The sequence below is a fragment of the Jaculus jaculus genome, chromosome 7 (assembly GCF_020740685.1).
Source record: "Jaculus jaculus isolate mJacJac1 chromosome 7, mJacJac1.mat.Y.cur, whole genome shotgun sequence".
Taxonomy (NCBI): domain Eukaryota; kingdom Metazoa; phylum Chordata; class Mammalia; order Rodentia; family Dipodidae; genus Jaculus; species Jaculus jaculus.
Window position 1 is genome coordinate 25,121,281 of NC_059108.1, and position 20,625 is coordinate 25,141,905.

Sequence of the window (20,625 nt, forward strand, 5' to 3'; positions counted from 1 at the left end):
TTACAGGTATGTGCCACTGTGTCCAGTTTTTTGTTTGTTTGTTTTGTTTTTCAAGGTAGGGCCTCACTGTATCCCATGTTGACCTGAATTCACTATGTAGTCTCAGGGTGGCCTCAAACTCATGGCGATCCTCCTACCTCTGCCTCCAGAGTGCTGGGATTAAAGGTGTGTGGCGTGTGTCCAGTTTTTTGAAGGAGTATTAGGATGTGAACTCAGGTCTCACATAGCAAGTACTTTCTTGACTGAGCCATCTTCTTAGCCCCCTGAAGGTTGGCAAGCTTTTAATGCTTGAAATTATGAAACATTTATTGAATAGTAAGACACATCACCAGTTTAGATTAACTAGAAAGGGAGAGAAAAGGCAGTTCATTAAAATTTATTTTTATTTATTTTTCGGTTTTTCGAGGTCGGGTCTCACTCTAGCCCAGGCTGACCTGGAATTTACTCTTTAGTCTCAGAGTGGCCTTGAACTTACAGCAATCCTCCTACCACTGCCTCCCAAGTGCTGGGATTAAAAGGTGTGAGCCACCATGCACAGCTTTTTTAAATCTTTTTTTTTTTTTTTTTTTGTATTTTCTAAACTATGTGAAATAAATTATGGCTAGAAGATCTTTTGTTTGTTTTTCTAGGTAGGGTATCACTCCATCCCAGGCTGACCTGGAATTCACTATGTAGTCTCAGGCTGGCCTCGAACTCATGGTGATCTTCCTACCTCTGCCTCCTGAGTGTTGTAGAAGGCCATTTTTATACCTGTACTATACTAGGGGAAAAAAGTTCTTAAAGTTCACACTCAAAAGTAATTTATGAGGCTGGGGAGATGGCTTAGCAGTTAAGGCTTTTTCTTGAAAGCCTGCGAAGCCTAAGGACCCAAGTTCTACTCCCTAGAGCTCACTTAAGCCAGATGTACATGGTGGCTCATATGTCTGGAGTTTGTAGTAGCCAGAGGTCTTGGCATGCCCATTCCCTCCCCCCCCCATAAATAAAATTTTTAAAAAAGTAATTTCTGCACAGTTAATGAAATGAATAAGCTTTTTCACACACAAAATGGGCTTGAACTTCAGATTAGCAAGCACAGAAGTGGTAAGGGGCTCTGCTTGAGTGGTGGCACATGCCTATAATCTCAAAATTTGGGAGAAGACCAGAAGGAGGACCAGAAGTTCAAGGCCAGCCTTTACTACACAGTGAATTTGAGGCTAGCCTGGGATTCATGAAGAGCATGTCTTTTTTTGTTTGTTTGTTTATTTTTATTTATTTTTATTTGAAAGTGAGAGAGAGAGAAAGAGGCAGATAGAGAGAGAATGGGCGCTCCAGGGCTTCCAGCCACTGCAAATGACCTCCAGATGCCTGTGCCCCCTTGTGCATCTGGTTAACGTGGGTCCTGGGGAGTTGAGCCTCAAACCAAGGTCCTTATGCTTCACAGGCAAGCGCTTAACCGCTAAGCCATCTCTTCAGCCCCGAGCATGTCTTTTTGTTGCTGGAATTGAGTGCATTCTTTTCCTGTGAATTTGAAATTATATAATTAAAATGTATGATTTGCTCCTTTACTCCAAATAGCTTCCTGTGCACCAGGTTGTCCACCTCTTCCAAAGTTGTATGCAAATAAAATAATCTTTCTGATTACTTTTTTTTGTTTGCTTTTGTTTTTGTGAGGTAGGGTTTTACTCTAGCCCAGGCTGATCTGGAATTCACTATGTAGTCTCTCAGGGTGGCCTCCAACTCACAGAGATCCTCCTACCTCAACTTCCCAAGTATTGGGTTAAAGGCGTGCACCACCACACCCGGCCTGATGATGATGATGATGATGATGATTGGTTTTTCAAGGTAGGCTCTCCCTCTAGCCCAGGCTGACCTGGAATTCACTATGTTGTCTCAGGGTGGCCTTGAACTCAGGCAATCCTCCTACCTTTGCTTCCCGAGTGCTGGGATTAAAGGCATGTGTGCCACCACGGCTGGCTCTGATTACTTTTTGTGTGGGGAGGTACTCTGGATAGAAACTAGGGCCTTTGTCTTGCTAGGCAAGCACTAAACCACTGAGTCACATTCCTAGGTCTCCAGTACTGAATAAGATAAAATACGACTTTTTGATCCCTGTGGAAAATAATTTAGTCCTGCTAGCTAGTTATTAGTCATTAATATTTGAGTTATAATACTAATATAATAATACTGAGAGTACTACTTTTCCTTGAATAATTATTTGAAATGGAATGCTTATAAGTTTCACATTTTAATTTATTATGAGACAAAAAACATCCAGGTTTATTTTGAGCCCACTGAGAATCTCTGATTTAAAAAACAGGGGTCCAGCAAGGTGTGGTGTTGCACATTTTTAATCCCAGCACTTGAAAAAGTTGAGGGAGTACTTGGGGAGGCTGAGGCAGCAGAGGGATTCAGTTTGTGTTGAGATCAGCCGGGGATACATAGTGAGTCGGTTTCTCTGTCTGTCTCTCTAAAGAAAAAGAGCTGGGCTTGCTTGGCGCCTGTGTTTGATCCCAGCAACTCAGGAGGCAGAAATAGGAGGATCACTGTGTGTTTGAGGCCAGCCTAAAACTACATAGTGAATTCCAGGTCAGCCAGGCTAGAGCAAGACCCTATTTCAGGAAAAAAGAAAAAGAAAAAAAAAAAGTGGAAAAGAAAAAGAAAAAGACTTGGATCTAGAAATTGTGCTAACATACTTGTTAAATATTTTATTTATTTAAGAGAGAGAGAAAGAGGCAGATAGGGAGATAATGGGCATGCCAGGACCTGTTGCCACTGTAAACTCTAGAGGTATGCACCGCTTTGTGCATTTGGCTTTACATGGGTACTGGGGAATCGAATCCAGGTCCGTAGGCTTTGCAAGCAAGCACCTTAACTGCTGAGCCATCTCTCCAGCCCCTGTGCTAACATTTTAAATGTACCTTGAATTTTCTAGAAAACGTCTTTGGTAGCTGGTTGGTGCACATTATCTGTGGTTTCTCTCGTAATATCCATCTGTATGATTTTTCTGAAAAAACCTTCAGCTGAGGTGAGAAGACCCTTACAATAAGTTGTTTACAGAGTTCACTGAGCACAGAAAAAGGTCCCTATGTTTGCATGGATCTTTCCCTCCTCAACCTAAAATTCCCACCTCAGGGCAGCTGTAAATGTCAAGACCCACAAATTGCAGTATTAATGAGTTCCTTGTTTGATAGAACTATGAGTTGTCCACCTTCATTGTACAACTTGACAGCTGATCAAGTAATCAAAATCAAGCCATTTGTGATAAAAAGCCTTTAGTGTTTGCTTTAATGTATCTACTGTTTGTATATATACCAGCTGTCTCCTAGTTGGTTTAATAAGTATATGTTCCAAGTTTTGAAGGAACAAGCAATGCTGGGGGCTCTCATCATAGGCAGAAATTACATATTAAACTGTTCTGGTTTACCACTTATATATGTTACTTTACCTCTGAATGTTGGTAGTTGGTGACTTACTCTTCCTGACTGAGAAATCCCATCTGTGTAAATATACCTCTCTGGGGTTGACTGGGAACTTAGCATACTAGAAATTGTATTGATATGGGAGGGGAGCAGCTCTGCTCTTGGTGAGCTCTGCTGGAGCGTGTCCCTGCCCAGAGGGCTACCTTGAGACAATCCACAAGGTCAGTATGAAGAATGTGTGTAGTCCTTTATTAAACAGGATTCAGAGATATAGTAAAGGCATAAACATCAGACAAGCCAAAAAGTATCCATTGGCATGGATGGGAGCGCTGTGCTCCCCCCCGCCCCCTGACACACACACAGAGGCAGGATCTCACTCTAGCTCAGGCTGACCTGGAATTCACTATGTAGTCCCAGGCTGGCCTAGAACTCTCTGCAATCCTCCTGCCTCTGCTTCCCAAGTGCTGGGATTAAAGACATATACCACCACGCCTGACTAAGGGAGCTCTTGAAGGTGGGAAACAGAGGGCTGAATTAGGAGGGAGAGGTGGTATAAGTATGTTGGGGCTGCCTCTACCTATATTTGAAAGTGTCCTAAACTTATTGTCTGTTGAAAGTTTAGTAGTAACCTGGAGATCGTTTGAATTGGGCAAGAAAAAGGTGAGTTGGCAGCTGACCACAGAGAAGCATTATTAGCAGCCGACTGGGCTGAACTCTGGTAGACTCCTAGAGCCCTAGCCCAGCCCAGCCCCCACCACTGTAGCCCGTCAAAGCTAACCATGCAGTTCCCAGAAGTGGAGGATAGTTATTCTTAAAAATGTTAATTATTTATTATTTGAGATACAGGGATAAAGAGGCAGAGGGAGAGAGAGAGAGAATGAATGAGAATGGTTGTGTCAGGGCCTGTTGCCATTGCAAATAAACTCCAAATGCATGCATCACTTTGTTCATTTGGCTTTATGTGGGCTCTGGGGAATTGAACCCAGGCTACCAGGCTTTTGCAAGTAAGCCCTTTAGCCATTGAGCCATCTCTCTAGCCCATAAAGTTATTTTTTATTAGAAGAGCATGAAAGTAAGGTTTGGGGGATTTCCTTTTTATGTGTTACTTTCATAATCTTAGCATGTTTCCTGTTTCCTAAAATTCTGTCTTCCCTAAACTAACCCACATCATAATTCTTTTTTGATCTCTTGAATGTGACAAAACATTATATGGCCTAAAGTGGCATTTGGCTTTCTTTGTACAATACCTTACAATAACTGGGTGACTATGGGACAGCTAAGGGAGGCACTCCCTAGATGGTGTGTCACACCTGAGTTAGGAGAACTCTTGTAAATAGTATGTGTTTTTCTGATATCACATGATCATCTAGTTTAAAGGATCTGACTTCAACTGCCTTTTCTGGGAAGGGGTGAGAGTTTGGGGATGTTGGGGTTTAAAGATGAAAATTCATTTACACCTGGGTGTGGTGGTGCATGCCTTGAATCCCAACACTTGGAAGGCTGAGGTACGAGAATCTCCATAAGCTCAAGGCCAGCCTGGGGTACAGAGTGAGTTTCAGGTCAGTCTGGGCTAGAGTGAGGCCATGCTTCAAAAACAAACAAACAAACAAAAACCCAACCAAAGATAATAAACAAAGGCCTCTTTTTGTTTTTATTTTTGTTGTGTATGTCCAGGATTTAGAAGAATTCTGCTTTAAGTTTTGCATCAATCATTTGACAGAAGTTACACAGACTGCGGCATTTTGGCAAATGGACGGCCCCCTGCTAAAGGAGTTCATTGCTAAAGCCAGTAAATGTGGAGCCTTTAAGAACTGAAGCCTGAGGCTGCGGGGCTGTGTGTGCGTGCTCTGGGGCACTGTGGTGATGTGTCCAGCGTGTGCTCTACGAGTGATGGGATTCTGAAGGTAAAACACATCAGGTAGTTTTCCCCACACCTGAGACCCAGTGCTCTCTACAGGAGTGTATGAAGGATGTATGCTCTCCTGAGCCCATCTTAAGTCTTGTTTCCAGAAGCGTAAATTCTAAATGTGACTTTTCTTGTATTTGGTTGGAACATTGTGAAAGGATGACAGCTTAGCTGCTTTTGTTTTTGCTTTCTTTTTCGATGAGAGGAGTTTCTGAACTTGGAAAAGTTGATGGCAACTCTGCTGAGTCGCATATCACAACCCTTTGACACAGGTGTTGGAACAGTTGTAAACTGTGAGCTGAACGTAGACCCTCTGTGAGTGCTCCATGATGTGCAGCTCCTTCCTGTGAGGCTTGTCGGTGGTGTGCTTTTGCTACTGATGAAGTTTAACTGCAGGGTATGTCAAAGGAACATGTTGTTTAATAGGAATTAGACCTACTGAAATAAATAAAGATATATTTCTAGGTTAGCCAGGATTCTCTTTTAGATTTAGGCACCTAAAGAGTTAAAACTTTGGAACTGCTCATGCAAAGTGGATAATGAAAGAAACTTAGTTTGGATAAAGGTGAATGTTTTTGAATGAGAATCTTTACTACTTATCCAACAGTATTTTATTAAGGTTGATTTGAAAACTGAAATATAAATCACCCTTTCACTTTTCCCCTATAAATACTAACTCATGAGAGGAAAGCAATGACATACACGTTCTTCTCATGCCCTTCCATTATGGCTGCTAAATTAATCTGAGTTAGGACTTCAAGTGGTTATTAAAACTCGCTTTCTCTATAGAACTCCATAGAACTTTTGTTACTTATTTTGTCTAGGCCACATATTATGACAAATTTATTTGAAACTTCACATTCCAGTTTTGGTTTTTCCTCGTTTTGTATTATGAATACAGTCCAACCTTGAAATAGGGTCTCCAAATTATTTTTTTTTCCCTGAAAAGGTCTATTTAATAGGTAGGGTTTTAGGTCTGGTTATGAAGTTTGACTTTGAGATGTAAATGCATTCACCTTTGAAACTCAGTTCCATTGAGTTGCTTTAAGAGTGAAACTTCACATATGTTGCCATACTATGCAGGATTGGGCCCAGTTAGTACTTGGATGGGAGGCAAGAATGATGTTGTGTCTGCCCTCTGGTCCATGACCTTCCCATCCATGTGAGCTCCCTTAGTATATATTGTTTCCTGCTTAGAAGGGCCCTGTTGACCCGAGAGCCTGAGTTGTTCAGAGCCACGTTGACAAGGAGAATGTATGCTGCAGCTACTGTTGTAGCAATAGCTTTGAGTGAGTGCATATTGGGCAGAGCAGTGAGTGAGGCTTCAAAGAGGAATTGTTGACAGGTGAAATAAATACAAATCGAGAACTTCCAGCCAGTTTTCCTGACTATGTCACAAATGACTGCCCAATGAATTAGTAAGTTAAAATTCGTTCTGATATGTGATAGTTTTGCTTACTGTGTTGATAAATGCACACTAATTTGATTTGCTGTAATGGGTAGTAATATTTATGACAGTCACTGTTCCATAGCCTTATGGTCTCAAGTGGTAATTTCAGTATGTTTACTGTTGCTATTACTTGAAGGGGGAAAAAAACAACACTTCCAAAAAAAAGCACAAAGTAGAGCAGGGGATACTCATCTGTAGATAACATAGATAATTTATTCAACAAGTATTCACTGAGTTCCTGATCTAGGTAAAGAAGCACTTCTTAGAGTGTGGAAATAACTTGTACTGAGTATGTATGGCCTGTCAAAATTACTTGAGTATTTTTTAAATACAGTCTTTTTATTTTTCTACTTGGTTTTGTTGTTAATCATAGGAGACAAAAATTATTCTTTGAATTGATTTCATCTGATGTAGTAATGGAAGACAGAGCAGTCACATTTCTTAAAATATACTGTATTATACTATTGAACGATATTATTGAACTTATTACTGGAACAATATTTGATACTCTAGTATATAGGATGTGTTTATGTAATGTTTAGAATGACATTAATAAAGTAATCTGTTAAGGCAGGCATGTAGAGCTGTTTTTTTCTTTCCTTGAAAGATAGTAGTTGGCCTTAAGGAAGGAAATTTGTTGAGATTTTTATTTATTTGCACACATCTGTGTATATATGTACATATGCATGTGCACATGTGCCAGAGTCTCTTGCTGCTACAAATGAATGTCTGTCTGGTTTGATGTGGGTGGCTGGGAAATCCAAATGTGGGCTGGAAGGCATTCCAAGCAAGTACCTTATAACTTCTTTTTTTTTTTTTTTTTGGTTTTTCGAGGTAGGGTCTCACTCTGGCTCAGGCTGACCTGGAATTCACTATGTAGTCTCAGTATAACATCTGAGTTGTCTCCTCAGCCCAAGAAGGAAAATTTTATACACAGCACAACATAGATTAATATTGTGGACATTATACTGAACGAAGAAAGCCAGTCCTACAAGGACAAATACAATGTCGTGGGGTAGAGGTCACAGAGGCAGGTAACTACTGCCAGGAGCTGCGGGGGGAGGGAAGAGGCTGGGGGATGAGAATTGTTCAATGGGTACTTTTTGTCTTGCAAGATGAAGAGTTTTTTGGATGAATGGTGGTTTATGACCATATGTATGTGTGTGTATACACACACACACACACACACATATACACACACATTTTATACATACATATATATATATATATATATATATATGTATATATGCTTGTGTATGTTGTGTATAAGTATGGCAGTGTGTGCAGGTACACACGCACATGCACATATAGAGGCCAAAGGTCAACATTGCGTGTCTTACTCAGTTACCAACAACCACGTATATGTGTCTTCTTTTTGGCATGTGTGTGTGCTGTACACACATATTGGTGAGCATACATGCAGAGACCAGAGAACATTGGGTCCTGGAGCTGCCATTTTCATCAGCCCCAACAATTTGTGGTCTCTGCTCCCCATAGGATTGGGGTTACAGGCATATATGGCCACACTCAACTATTTATGTGGGTGCCAGGGAATCAAACCCAGGGTGAATAAGGCCCTTTTGGGCTCTCATGCTTGTGCAAGTGCTTTTGCCCACTGAGCCATCTCCCTAACTCCAACCTTGTTTTTATAGTCTTTCCCAGAACTTAAAGCTCACTGATTCTGCTAGACTAGCTAGCCAGTAAGCCCTAGGGGATCTGCCTGTTTCTGCTTCTCCAGGGCTGGGGTTACAGGTGTGTGCCACCATGCCCAGCTTTTACATAGGTGACATAGGTGTTGGGGATCTGAACTTGGGTCCTCATGCTTGTGCTGCAAGCACTTTACCCACGGAACCATCTCCCCGTCCTCAATTGTAAGTATACTTAATGCCATTAAACTGTACTTTTATAAAAGTTGAGTTGGGCCAGGTATAGTAGCACTTACCTTTATTCCCAGGAGGCTGAGATAGGAGGATTGCTGTGAATTTGAGGCCACCCTGAGCATACAGAGGGAATTCCAGGTCAGCCTGAGCTAGAGTGAGACCCTACCTTGAAAAACAAAACAAAACCCCCGCAAAAATCCAAAAACACAGTTGGGAACTGGGCATGGTGGTGCACATCTTTAGCCCCAGCACTTGGGAGGTTGGGGTAGAAGTATTGCCATGAGTTCTAGGCCAGCCTGGGACTACAGAGTGATTACATCTGAGGACTGTTGGATGGAACTTAGCCCAAAAGATTGTAATGCTTTTTATGCATTTATTTCACAAATATAATTTATTGAGTAGGTTAGGAGTGGGAAATTGTCATAGTGAGTGAGCCCTAGGAATATTGAATTTCTGCTGTATCGAGATAGTATGATATGTGATACTGCCAGTTACACTGAGGAGTGGCATGGAGGAAAAGTTGTCTTGAGTAGGTAAGAGAGAAACTGTTAGGAAACCTGTAGGAGCAGCTGGTCAAGGAAATAGCAAGTTTAGACTTCACAACAGGTCGTGCGAAGGCTGTGAGGTCAGAGCACCTGGGATGTTAACTAGATTGACAGGGTGGGTAGGGTGTAGGGAAGACACCTGAAGACAGCCCCTTGCCTCCTGGACTTTAAGTGCAGAACATAGGGTAGGTGGGAGGACTGATCCACTTGACCTGAGGAAGATCTTTCATTGGAGAGCAAGTGAAATGCCCAGTCGGGTATGAAACATCATTTGGCAAGAACGAGTCCGAGCTGGTGGGGGTGGCAGGCTGAAGCTGAGCGAGGAAGGGATCGAGTCCTGGGCGTGTGTGCAGTGTCACCTGACTCCTGGTCTGGGAACGGGTAGTCCTTAGGGAGATGGAGAGGACACTGAAGTGGAACTTGAGTGGTTGAGGTCTCTGTTTTCTTGAAAAGAGTACAAGGTTTCTTTTAAGTCCTGAAGCACTTCAATCTCCTCCTTCAGCTGCTGCCGCTTTTCTTCAGATTGATGAATTTTGTCTGTTATTGCTTTGAAAAGAAGAAATAAAGTGACTCCAGGCTATCTGGTGGTTTGACTAGAAGTAATATGCTATTTCTAGCTCCTCTCACTTGCACGCGCATAGTTTGCAACTGGTCCTTTCATGTTTTTTAGCTTTCCCTTTTGATTTAGGATAGAATGCCACCATTTACACATGCAAAATTGGTAAGCTTAAGACTGCTTGTGTTTATAGCAAAAAGAGTCCTCTTTGTGTATGAGAATTTGAGTACAGCAACTATATAACCTTCATGCATAGATCCATTTGTTCAGACTGTAATTGCAATTGGAGACAGAATATGGCCAGAATGCCAAGGATCTAGATGAATCTTTCATAAACACATACACACACCTATTTAAATAGGGCTTCTCAATGGGCTGGAACTCACCATTTAGTCTAGACTGGCTGGCTACCCAGCTCCAAAGATCCTCCTCCCTCTACCTCTTCAGTGCTGGCATTACTGGCACATGCTACCATGCCCATCATTTTCATGTGGGTACTAGGAATCAACTCAGGTCCTCATGCATATAGGCAAGTACTTTACCAACTGAGTCATGGCTCCAGCTCTATGCATTCTCATTTTTAATGTTAAGCACAATCTTTTTGGTATTAATTAGAAACCAGAAGGCATTTATTGTAGAAACTTAGTAGGAAAGTAGCTTTAATTAGGCTTAGAACCATCAAAATTGGAGTTTTAAAATATAGTCCTTTGGAGTAGCTGCATACCCAGTGAGCTTGTGGTAAGGCTAAGTTCAGCCATTGTTATTTATATTAAAAGTTAAACCTTTTCACCTGGTTCTTATGCAGTTGCAGTGTTTCTAGGTGCCCTACATCATTAACCAGCTCACCTAGTATGTTGTGTGACATGTCCAAAACATGAAACTTATGCAGACAAGCAAAGGTAAAAGACCCTTACAACATACACCTTAAAAATAAATAGCCTGCAAAACCTAAGGACCCAGGCTTGCTTCCCCAGAGCCCACGTAAACTAGATGCACATGATGGCACATGTGTCTGGAGTTTGCAGTCGCTAGAGGCCCTGGTGCACCCATTCTCTCTCTGTGTAAAAAAACAAATATTTGCTGAGCTTGGTAGTGCATGCCTTTAATCCAAGCACTCAGGAGGCAGAGGTAGGAGGACTGCCATGTTTGAGGCCTCCCTGAGACTACATAGTGAATTTCAAGTCAGCCTGGGCTAGAGTGAGACCCTGCCTCATAAAACCAACCAAACAAACAAACAAAAAAACCAGTAGCTAGGGCTGAAGAGATGGATTGATAGAGACCCAACCTCAAAAAGAAAAAAAAAAAAAAGGAGCTGGGGCTGGGGCTGGGGCTGGGGCTGGGGCTGGAGAGATTGCTTAGTGGTTAAGGTGCTTGCCTGCCAAGCCTAAGGACCCACGTTTGACTCTCCAGGTCCCATGTAAGCCAGATGCACAAGGTGGCACATTGGAGTTCGAGTACAATGGCTGGAGGCCCTGACTGTCAGCTCTCTCTCTTGCTCTTACTCTAGTTCTCTCACATTAAAAAAAAAAAACCAAAAACAAAAAACAGTAGCCAGGCATGCTAATACATGGCTTTAATCCCAGCACTCAGGCAGAAGTTAGGAGGATTGCTGTGAGAATAACATAGTGAGTTCCAGGTCAGACTGGGCTGAGTGAGACTCTACCTTGCTAAAAACAGAAACAACCCCCTCCCCCAAAAAATCCAGTGTAACTCCTATTAGTGGACATTGTTAAAAGACTACTAAACATGTTTTTGGTAGGGTGTTTTTGTTTGTTTGTTTTGTTTTGTTTTAGGCAATGCTGGGGACTGAACCCAGGTATTGCGCATGCAAAGTAAATGATCTACCATTGAGTTACATCCTCTGCCTCATGTTTGGAATATTTTTAAAGATAATTTTTCTTTAAAAATTAATATGTAGGCTGGAGAGATGGCTTAGTGATTAAGATGTTTACCTGCAAAGCCAAAGGACCCATGTAAGCCAGATGCACTAAGGGGGTGCATGCATCTGGAGTTCATTTGCAGTGGCTGAAGGCCCTGGTGTGCCCATTCTCTCTCTCTCTCTGCATCTTTCTCTCTATCAAATAAATAAATAAATTTTTTTTTAATTTATTTATTTGATTATTTGAGAGTGACAGAGAGAGAAAGAGGCAGATAGAGAGTGAGAGAGAGAATGGGCGCGCCAGGGCTTCCAGCCACTGCAAACGAACTCCAGACGCGAGCGCCCCCTTGTGCATCTGGCTAACGTGGGACCTGGGGAACTGAGCCTCGAACCGGTGTCCATAGGCTTCACAGGCAAGCGCTTAACCGCTATGCCATCTCTCCAGCCCTAAATAAATATTTTTAAAAGTGTGTGTCACCATGCCTGGCTGCCACCTTATTAAAAATGTAACATATATTTTTTAACTCTTCATTTATATTTATATTTAAAATGTTATTTATTTGCAACCAGAGAGAGAGACAGAGAGAATGGGTATGCCAGGACCTCCAGCCACTGCAAATGGACTCCAAATGTATCCACTACTTTGTGCATCTGGCTTTACGTGGGTATTGGGGACTTGAACTCTGCTCGTTAGGCTTTGCAGGCAAGTGCCTTGACTTCTGAGCCATCTCTCCAGTCCTGTTTTTAATTTTTTATTAGCATATAAAGAATTATGTTTGGGGCTGGAGGGATGGCTTAGCAGTGAAGGCGCTGGCCTGAAAATCTAAAGGACCCAGGTTTGATTCCCCAGGACCCATGTAAGCCAGATACACAAGGTGACACATGCTTTGGAATTTGTTTGCAGTGGCTGAAGGCCCTGACATGCCCATTCTCTCTCTCACACACACATATAAATAAAAAATATTGGGCTGGAGAGATGGCTTAGCGGTTAAGCGCTTGCCTGTGAAGCCTAAGGACCCCGGTTCGAGGCTCGGTTCCCCAGGTCCCACGTTAGCCAGATGCACAAGGGGGCGCACGCATCTGAAGTTCGTTTGCAGAGGCTGGAAGCCCTGGCGCGCCCATTCTCTCTCTCTCCCTCTATCTGTCTTTCTCTCTGTCTGTCGCTCTCAAATAAATAAAGAAAGAAAGAAAATTTAAAAAAAAATAAAGAAAATAAAAAATATTAAAAAATAGTATTTATTGAGAGAAAAAGAATATACAAACAAGCAAGCATGGATGCACCAGGGCCTCTTGCTGCTGCAAACAAACTCTAGACACATTTGCCACATGCATCTAGCTTTATATGGGTATTGATGAATCAAGCCTGCACTGACAGGTTTTGCAAACAAGTGTCTAACCATTGAGCCATATCCCTAGCCCCTAATTTTGTCAGTTTTCAAATGAAATTTGTTTTCTTTTCGCTTTATCCTTCTCTCTCTCTCCCTTTTTTTCTCCCCCCACCCAGAGTCTCCATTCCACTTTCATGTCACATTTGGTTTTTTTGCCTGCCTCGTCCCTCTTTCAACAGCTCTTCTTCCCTTCTCATGGTTGCCTATGTAATTTTATAGATAATGCCCACTGTCACATTCCCTGGTAAAAATGTAACATTAGAGCTGGAGAGATGGCTTAGCGGTTGAGGTGCTTGCCTGTGAAGCCTAAGGACACATGTTCAATTCTCCAGATCCCACATAAGCCAGGCACACAAAGGTGAGACACGTGCAAGGTCACACATGCCCACTAGGTGGTACAAGAGTCTGGGGTTTGATTGTAGTGGCTGAGGCCCTGGCATGCCAATTCTCTCTCTCAAGTAAAAAAAAAAATTATTTAAAAAAAAGTAACATTACAAAGTTCCAGTAAGAATATGTAACAGGGATGTGAGGGCAATTTGGCTGCAACATCTGTCACCCCATTGATCACCAGGGTTGATGTGGCAGATCTGGCTGGCTAGGTGGGTGTCCCCTTCCTCTCTCAGCACTCCATGTGCGCCCCTCCCTGAAGCTGCACACTTGGTCGCTCACTCGGTCAAAGAGGATGACTGTCCTGGAATAAAGGAGGACCGGTCTTCGGTCAAGCAATACCCTGCTCGAACCTGCAGACAAGCCTCAGGAATGTGAAAAGCTGCTTGTGTTGAGATAGGTTCATGAGCAGTGCTATCTCCACAGAGAAAACCTACTGTCTTAACAGATAAGCACATCTGTGGGAAAGAACAAAGTGTAGAGCAAGATGTTACACCCAGTTGTTAGAATCTGCCACCCACCCTCATCCAGAAGGTGTGTGGAGCAGCCTTGGTAGAGGTGAGATCCTAATCATATCAAAGTAATCCAGTGTTGAAAGGAGAATATACTAAATAGATGGTTTTTGTCTTCTTTCTTTCTCTTTTTTTATTTTTATTTTTATTTATTTGAGAGCAACAGAGAGAGAGAGAGAGAGAGAGAGAGAGAGAGAGAGAGAGAGAGAGAGAATGGGCGCACCAGGGCCTCCAACCACTGCAAAAAAAAAACTCCAGATGCATGCGCCCTCTTGTACATTAACTATATGATTTTGTCCTCTTTCTTTCTCTCTTTTTTTTTCTTTTCTTTTTTAGAGAGAGAGATATGGCATGCCAGGGCCTCAGCCACTGCAATCAAACTCCAGACACTTGCACCACCTAATGGACATGTATGATCTTGCACTTGCCTCACCTTTGTGTGTCTGGCTTACATGGAATTTGGAGAGTCATACATGTGTCCTTAGGCTTCCCAGGCAAGTGCCTTAACTACTAAGCCATCTCTCCAGCCCTCTTTCACTTTTTTTAAGAGACTGGTCTTACTCTAGCCCAGGCTAGCCTTGCATTCATAGTAATCTTCCTTTCTCAGCCTTTCAAGTGCTAGGGTTACAGCTGTGAGCCACAGCACCTGGTTAATTACATGAATTTGTTGAAAGATGAAATTTCCTTCTAAAATTTTACTTTGTGCACATGTGCATTTGTGTATATGTGTTCATATGTGTGCATGCACATGTGCACACATTCATGTGGAAGCCAGAGGTCAACGGGGTGTTTTTCTCAATTGCTGTCCTCCTTATTAAAAAAAATTTTTTTTGAGACAGAGTCTCTTGCTGAACCTGGAGTTCACTGACTCAGCTAGACCAGCCAGCCAGTGAGCCCCAGTGACTCTCCTGTCTCCTTGCCCTGGCACTGCCACTAGAGGTATATGCCACCTCCTAAAATTTTTATGTGAGCACTAAGGATCTGAGCTCAGGTTTTCATGCTTGCATGACCCTTTACCCACTGAACCATCTGCCCCAGCCCAGCACTATTTCTTCTATGAAACTTAATTGGCAATTTTTGCCACCTTTTGTGTGATGAACTTTAGAATTAGTGCAGAGGTAGAGGTGCTGCAGGAAGCTACCTCAGCTCCAGCCTGTGCCTCCACATGGACTGAAATACCCTTCAATTTTGGAAACAATATATTGATCCTGCTTTTATTTTGTTATATTTTTTTGTCTGTTTTTTGTTTTTTGAGGTAGGGTCTCACTCTAGCTCAGGCTGACCTGGAATTCACTATTCACTATTCAGGGTGTCCTCAAACTCACTCACAGTGATCCTCTACCTCAGCCTCCCGAGTACTGGGATTAAAGGTGTGCGCCACCATGCCCGGCTTTGCTTTGATTCTGGAGGAGGGTCCTTACTCTAGCCCAGGCAGACCTGGTACTCTAATTCCAGGCCAGTCTAGAACTCACAGTGTCCATCCCACCTCTGCTTCCCAAGTGCTGGGATCAAAGGTGTACACCCCCACACCAGCCTGTTCCTGCTTTTTTAGTGAATTTTTCTGGTTACAAGATGATGCTGAACTAAATGAATAGTCAGGAGCAGTCAGTAAGGCTGGCGAAATGGCTCAGCAGTTAAAAGGCACTTGCTTGCAAACCCTGCTGGCTCAGGCTTGATTCCCTAGTACCCACGTAAAGCCAGACACGCAGAGTGGTGCATGTGTCAGGAAAAGAAATCTCTAGAACCCACCTACAAATAACTGCTGTTTTGTGAGGTGAAGTTATTCTGCATGTGTGTGCACATATGTACATATAGTTCTTATTTTTTCTTTATATAAATACTATACAATATATAAATATTATTTACTAAAACAACATTCTTCTAAAATACCTACAACATACTATTTCAGTCTAAATTGTGTTTCTAAACATGTTGCTTAGTTGCTTTATAACACATACCATCTTGAAATTTTGTAAGTGTATCTTCAAACAGTCTACAGTCAAAAAGTGAAGTTCCAATTTCTTCATAGTCTAGAGGGGGAAAGAACATTTGTAGTGTTATTTTAATGTAAGTAATTTATATAAAGAGAAGCACCTCAAAATACCTGTGGTGGGACTTGAGCAGCAGACTGCAGTAGCAGCAGCCTGACAGTGACCTTGTCAGGAATGTCACCTCAGCATGTCTACAGAACTAAGGAGGGCACATCTCTGTTTCAGCAAGCCCTGCATGTGATTTTGAGATACCCACAAGTTTCAGAAGTCTTTGGTCAGTAAGTAAATAAAAGAATATAACACATGAGCTATCAGAAATGTTTACTCAACTTTTTTTTGTTTTTGGTTTTGTCATATGGGAATCATTTTCAGTTAAGCCCAGATTTTACATTGCCATCTACAATATATACCACCAAGCTTTCCCTTGTAAAACATCAGTAACTTTTTAGCTCATACTGCACTTATATGAAGGCTAAGTAGCTGTATCCATGCACATTGTAAGTGGAACTTGTGATTCCCAAAGACATCATGAAGAAACGTCTGGCCGGGTGTGGTGGCTCACGTCTTTAATCCTAGCACTAGGAGGCTGAGGTAAGAGGATCACTGTGAGTTTGAGGCCAGCCTGGGCCAGAGTGGGACCCTACCTTGACAAACACCACACACACACACACACACACACACACACACACACACAGAGAGAGAGAGAGAGAGAGGGAGAGGGAGAGGGAGAGAAAGAGAAAGTCTATAAGAAAGTTTATATTTAAGTAAATTAAACATTGACCTAAAGCTATAATTTTATATATGGAACTTTGTATTAACATTTTAAAAAGATACTTGGGCTGGGCATGGTGGTGCACACCTTTAATCCCAGCACGTGGGAGGCAGAGGTAGGAGGATTGCCATGAGTTTGAGGCCACCCTGAGACTATATAGTGAATTCCAGGTCAGCCTGAGCTAGAGTGAGACCTACCTCAAAAAACAAAACAAAATGATACTTAGTTTATTAAAGAATAGAATTTGAGGTACAAGACAACTGTATCTAATAGAGTTTTCATATTTTAGTAATGAATGCACAGGGTATTGGGGACAAGATGTGTATATTGCTGAATTCACCTCTGAATGTATGCTTTAATTGTGTGTTAAACACAACACTCAAAGCTTCAGGGCACTGGGACTAAACTGGAGTTTGTGAGTTTTCCAAACCCTGTTGGTTTATAATAGACAGAAGATCTGGCATAATGTGTGATATTTGAGAATGAGCTAAAGAAAGAAAGAGAAAAATAAAGCATGGCAAGACAATATGGTTTTTCCTTGTTTTTATTGTATTTATTTTAGGTATGTGCTTTTATCTTTGAGAAGTCTGTCTCAGGTAGCTATCTGAATACCTGATTCTGAAGTGGTCTCATCCATGAGTCTTCCTTGAATTAAATGAAGTTTGTCTAATATTTCTTCAAATAAGTCAGTAAGCAGTCCTACTTCCTTACATTTCTTAAGAAAAGGAACTCTCACAGTTGCATCTAAGAATGAAGAAAACATTTTAAAAGGAAATGGCCTGTCTTCAGGCAGCTAATCACATTGCTGTTTTTTTTAACTTCTTTAGACTTTGCCAACTGGTAGGTGAACATAATTAGTAAAATAACCCATGTGACACTTTTGCTTTTTCCTCTCTAATTCATACCTCGTGTGGTTGAAATAGTAAATGAAATGTTATAAAAAATGAAAAATTTTCTTTACATGAATCAATCAGTCTTCGTAAAGTTTAGCTTCCAGTCCTTGAGAGGCTAGCCCATCATCTCTTCTGTCACAGTTGCTATTTTATGGCATATCTGTGTTCTTAAGGAACAAGAAGCTGTACCTGTGGTGTAGGAAGCATGTCACTGTATTCTCAGCGGACCTAGCTGCTTTACCATGAAGACTCACTTTTCTCCTCATATTGACCAGCAATGGACCATTCCAACCCAAATTAATTTACTATGATAAAGGTACCATAGCTATGCTAAAGATTTATATTCTTGGTTATAAGTGTAGAAGAGTAAAGTACAATACCAACTTTGAAATACATGGGTCAATGGTGGCTACATTTGTTACAACCGTCACTTAGCAAATCAAACCTGTGTGGGTGATGGGCTTTTCCTCCGCTTGTTTTATGAATCTCATGTACTTCATCGTGTCAGTTTGCTAGAAGGATAGAAAACCAAAATGGATTATTTATTTGCATGTGTGTGTGTCCAAGATTTTTGTGCACCTGTGTGTATTTGCATGGGTGCTGGGGAATTGAACTTGGGGTGGCAGGCTTTGCAACAAAGAGACCACATGTGCAGCTCCCCCCCCCCTCCCAGAGATAGGGTCTCACTCTAGTCCAGGCTGGCCTCAAACTCACAGCAGTCCTCCTACCTCAGCCTCCCAAGTGCTGTGATTCAAGGTGTGTTTTACCATGCCCAGCCTAAGAAACTTTTTAAAAAAATATTTTTTATTTATTTATTTGAGAGGGAGAGAGAGAGAGATACAGAAATAGGCTGGGACGGAGAGAGAGAGAGAGAGAGAGAGAGGGAGAGAATAAGAGAAAGAGGAAGAATATGAATGGGCACACCAGGGCCTCCAGCCACTGCAAACAAACTCCAGATGTGTGTGCCCCTTGTGCATCTGGCTTATGTGGGTCTGGGTCCTGGAGAGTCAAACTTGGGACCTTTGGCTTTGCAGGAAAGCACCTTAACCTCAGAAACTTTTGTAAAGGGCTTCTGCTATGTTGCCCATGAACTCCTGGACTCAAGTGATCCCCTCAAATGACTTAGAGATGTATGCTGTGTGTGGCTTCAAAAGTGTTTATTCAAGAAACATAATCATATCATTTAGCTTTAAAAATATTTGAGAGACAGAGAGCAGCAGATATATGGAGAGAGACAGAGAGATTGGGTGCTCCAGGGCCTCTTTAGCCATTGCAAATGAACTCTAGACGCATACACCACATTGTGCATCTGGCTTACATGGTATCTGGGGAATTGAACCAGGGTCCTTAGGTTTCACAGGCAAGCACCTTAACCACTGAGTCATATCTCTAGCTCTCGTTTAGTTTTATGAGCTGATGCAAATACTGTCTTAAATTGCCCCCGAGTTTGCACACTTTTAATAATGTGGAAATGTGTTACAAATTAGGTCAGGTGTGACCTAATGTAGCTGGAAGCACTTGTTTACACAGAGTGCTCAGTTATACTGTCTGCCCAGTGAGGACCCTAAGCTTCCTGTAAAGTTAGATGCTCTTGCTAATTTGGTGCCAATGGTTTTTTTATAGAAGGTGAAGAAATACTGCCGTCTAACTTCCTGCTTCTTACGAATCTCATTAAGCTCCTGTCATCTAGGAGTGATCTAAGAGCTCCTTGGACATGGTGTTCTTCTCTAAAGGGTGTCCCCAAGCATGGTTTTAGCTGTCTACTGATCAAACACAAATAAAGGGATATTATGCAAATGCTGACTATTCCAATGATTTGAAAGCATATTTAGTTTTTGAGGTAGGGTCTTACTCTAGCCCAGGCTGACCTCAAACTCACAGCAATCCTCCTACCTCTGCCTCCCAAGTGCTGGGATTAAAGGCATGCGCCACCACACCCAGCCTGAAAAGCGTAATTCACCTGAAATTTAGAAATACAAAGATTACATTTGAAGAAATGTAGAGGAGTAAGAAATTTTAAGGTAGTTTACCAGTGTAGGAATGCCTGATGAGAGACGTCTCTTCCTTCCTCTTTTTTTTTTCACTCTTGAATGACCAGCTAAAAATAGAAATCATTAAAAAGTTGGATATGGGCTGGAGGGATAGCTTAGCAGTTAAGTGCTTGCCTGTCTGTGATGCCTAAGGATCCTGGTTTGAGGCTCGATTCCCCAGGACCCACATAAGCCAGATGTACAAGGTGGCACATGCATCTGGAGTTTGTTTGCAGTGGCTGGAGGCCCTGGTATGCCCATTCTCTTTCTGTCTATCTGCCTCTTTCTCTCTCTGTCTGTTGCTCTCAGATAAATAAAAAATAAACAAAAAAGTTGGATATTACTGCTTGCATAAAATATAAAGCTTAGATACCACACCAAACTTAGGCCCAAGCATTTGTAACACACAGCAAAGAGTTGGTTTTAAAAACACGTAAGATCTTTTTTTTCCCACTCCCATAGCTTCTTTATTATTTTTATTTTATTTTATTTAAAATTTTTATTAACATTTTCCATGATTATAAAAAAATATCCATGGTAATTCCCTCCCCCCCACACTTTCCCCTTTGAAATTCCATTCTCCATCATATTACCTCCCCAACTCAATCATTGTACTTACATATTTACAATATCAACCTATTAAGTACCCTCCTCTCTTCTCTTCCCTTTAAAAAAAAAATGTGTGTGTATGAGCAAGAGCATGAATGAAAATGGGGTTGCAGGGCCTCTAGCCACTGCAGATGAGCTCCAGATGCATGTACCACTTTGTGCATCTGGCTTACATGGGTACTGGGGAAAAGCCAAGATCCTTTTCTTTTGGGGGAAGGGGTTCAAAGCAGAGTCTCACTGTAGCTCAGGTTGACCTGGAACTCACTCTGTAATTCCAGGCTGGCTTCAAATTTACAGCAATCCTCCTACCTCTGCTTCCTGAGTGCTGTGATTAGAGGCATGCACCACCATGCCTGGCCCAAGATCTTTGTAGCATACATATTTTTTTTTTTTTTGAGGTAGGGTCTCACTCTAGCCCAGGATGACCTG

General features: G+C 41.9%; 2 protein-coding genes across 8 annotated transcripts in view; one reads left to right on the forward strand and one right to left on the reverse strand.

The window, feature by feature from the left end:
• Rcbtb1 (RCC1 and BTB domain containing protein 1) overlaps nt 1-7,327 on the forward strand; it is a 69,343-nt gene extending 62,016 nt beyond the window's left edge. For all 7 annotated transcript variants that reach the window (XM_045154164.1, XM_045154161.1, XM_045154160.1 and 4 more), the window contains one exon: nt 5,073-7,327. In XM_045154164.1, the coding sequence (XP_045010099.1) occupies nt 5,073-5,213 (141 nt within the window). In that variant the 3' untranslated portion in view covers nt 5,214-7,327. The remainder of the gene's footprint in view (nt 1-5,072) is intronic.
• Nucleotides 7,328-9,042: 1,715 nt separating this feature from the next.
• Phf11 (PHD finger protein 11) overlaps nt 9,043-20,625 on the reverse strand; it is a 33,912-nt gene continuing 22,329 nt past the window's right edge. The window contains exons 6-10 of the mRNA XM_045154553.1: nt 19,588-19,655; nt 18,003-18,069; nt 17,277-17,408; nt 15,860-15,931; nt 9,043-9,725 (exon numbers count right to left, since the gene is read on the reverse strand). Of these exons, the coding sequence (XP_045010488.1) occupies nt 9,568-9,725; nt 15,860-15,931; nt 17,277-17,408; nt 18,003-18,069; nt 19,588-19,655 (497 nt within the window). The 3' untranslated portion in view covers nt 9,043-9,567. The remainder of the gene's footprint in view (nt 9,726-15,859; nt 15,932-17,276; nt 17,409-18,002; nt 18,070-19,587; nt 19,656-20,625) is intronic.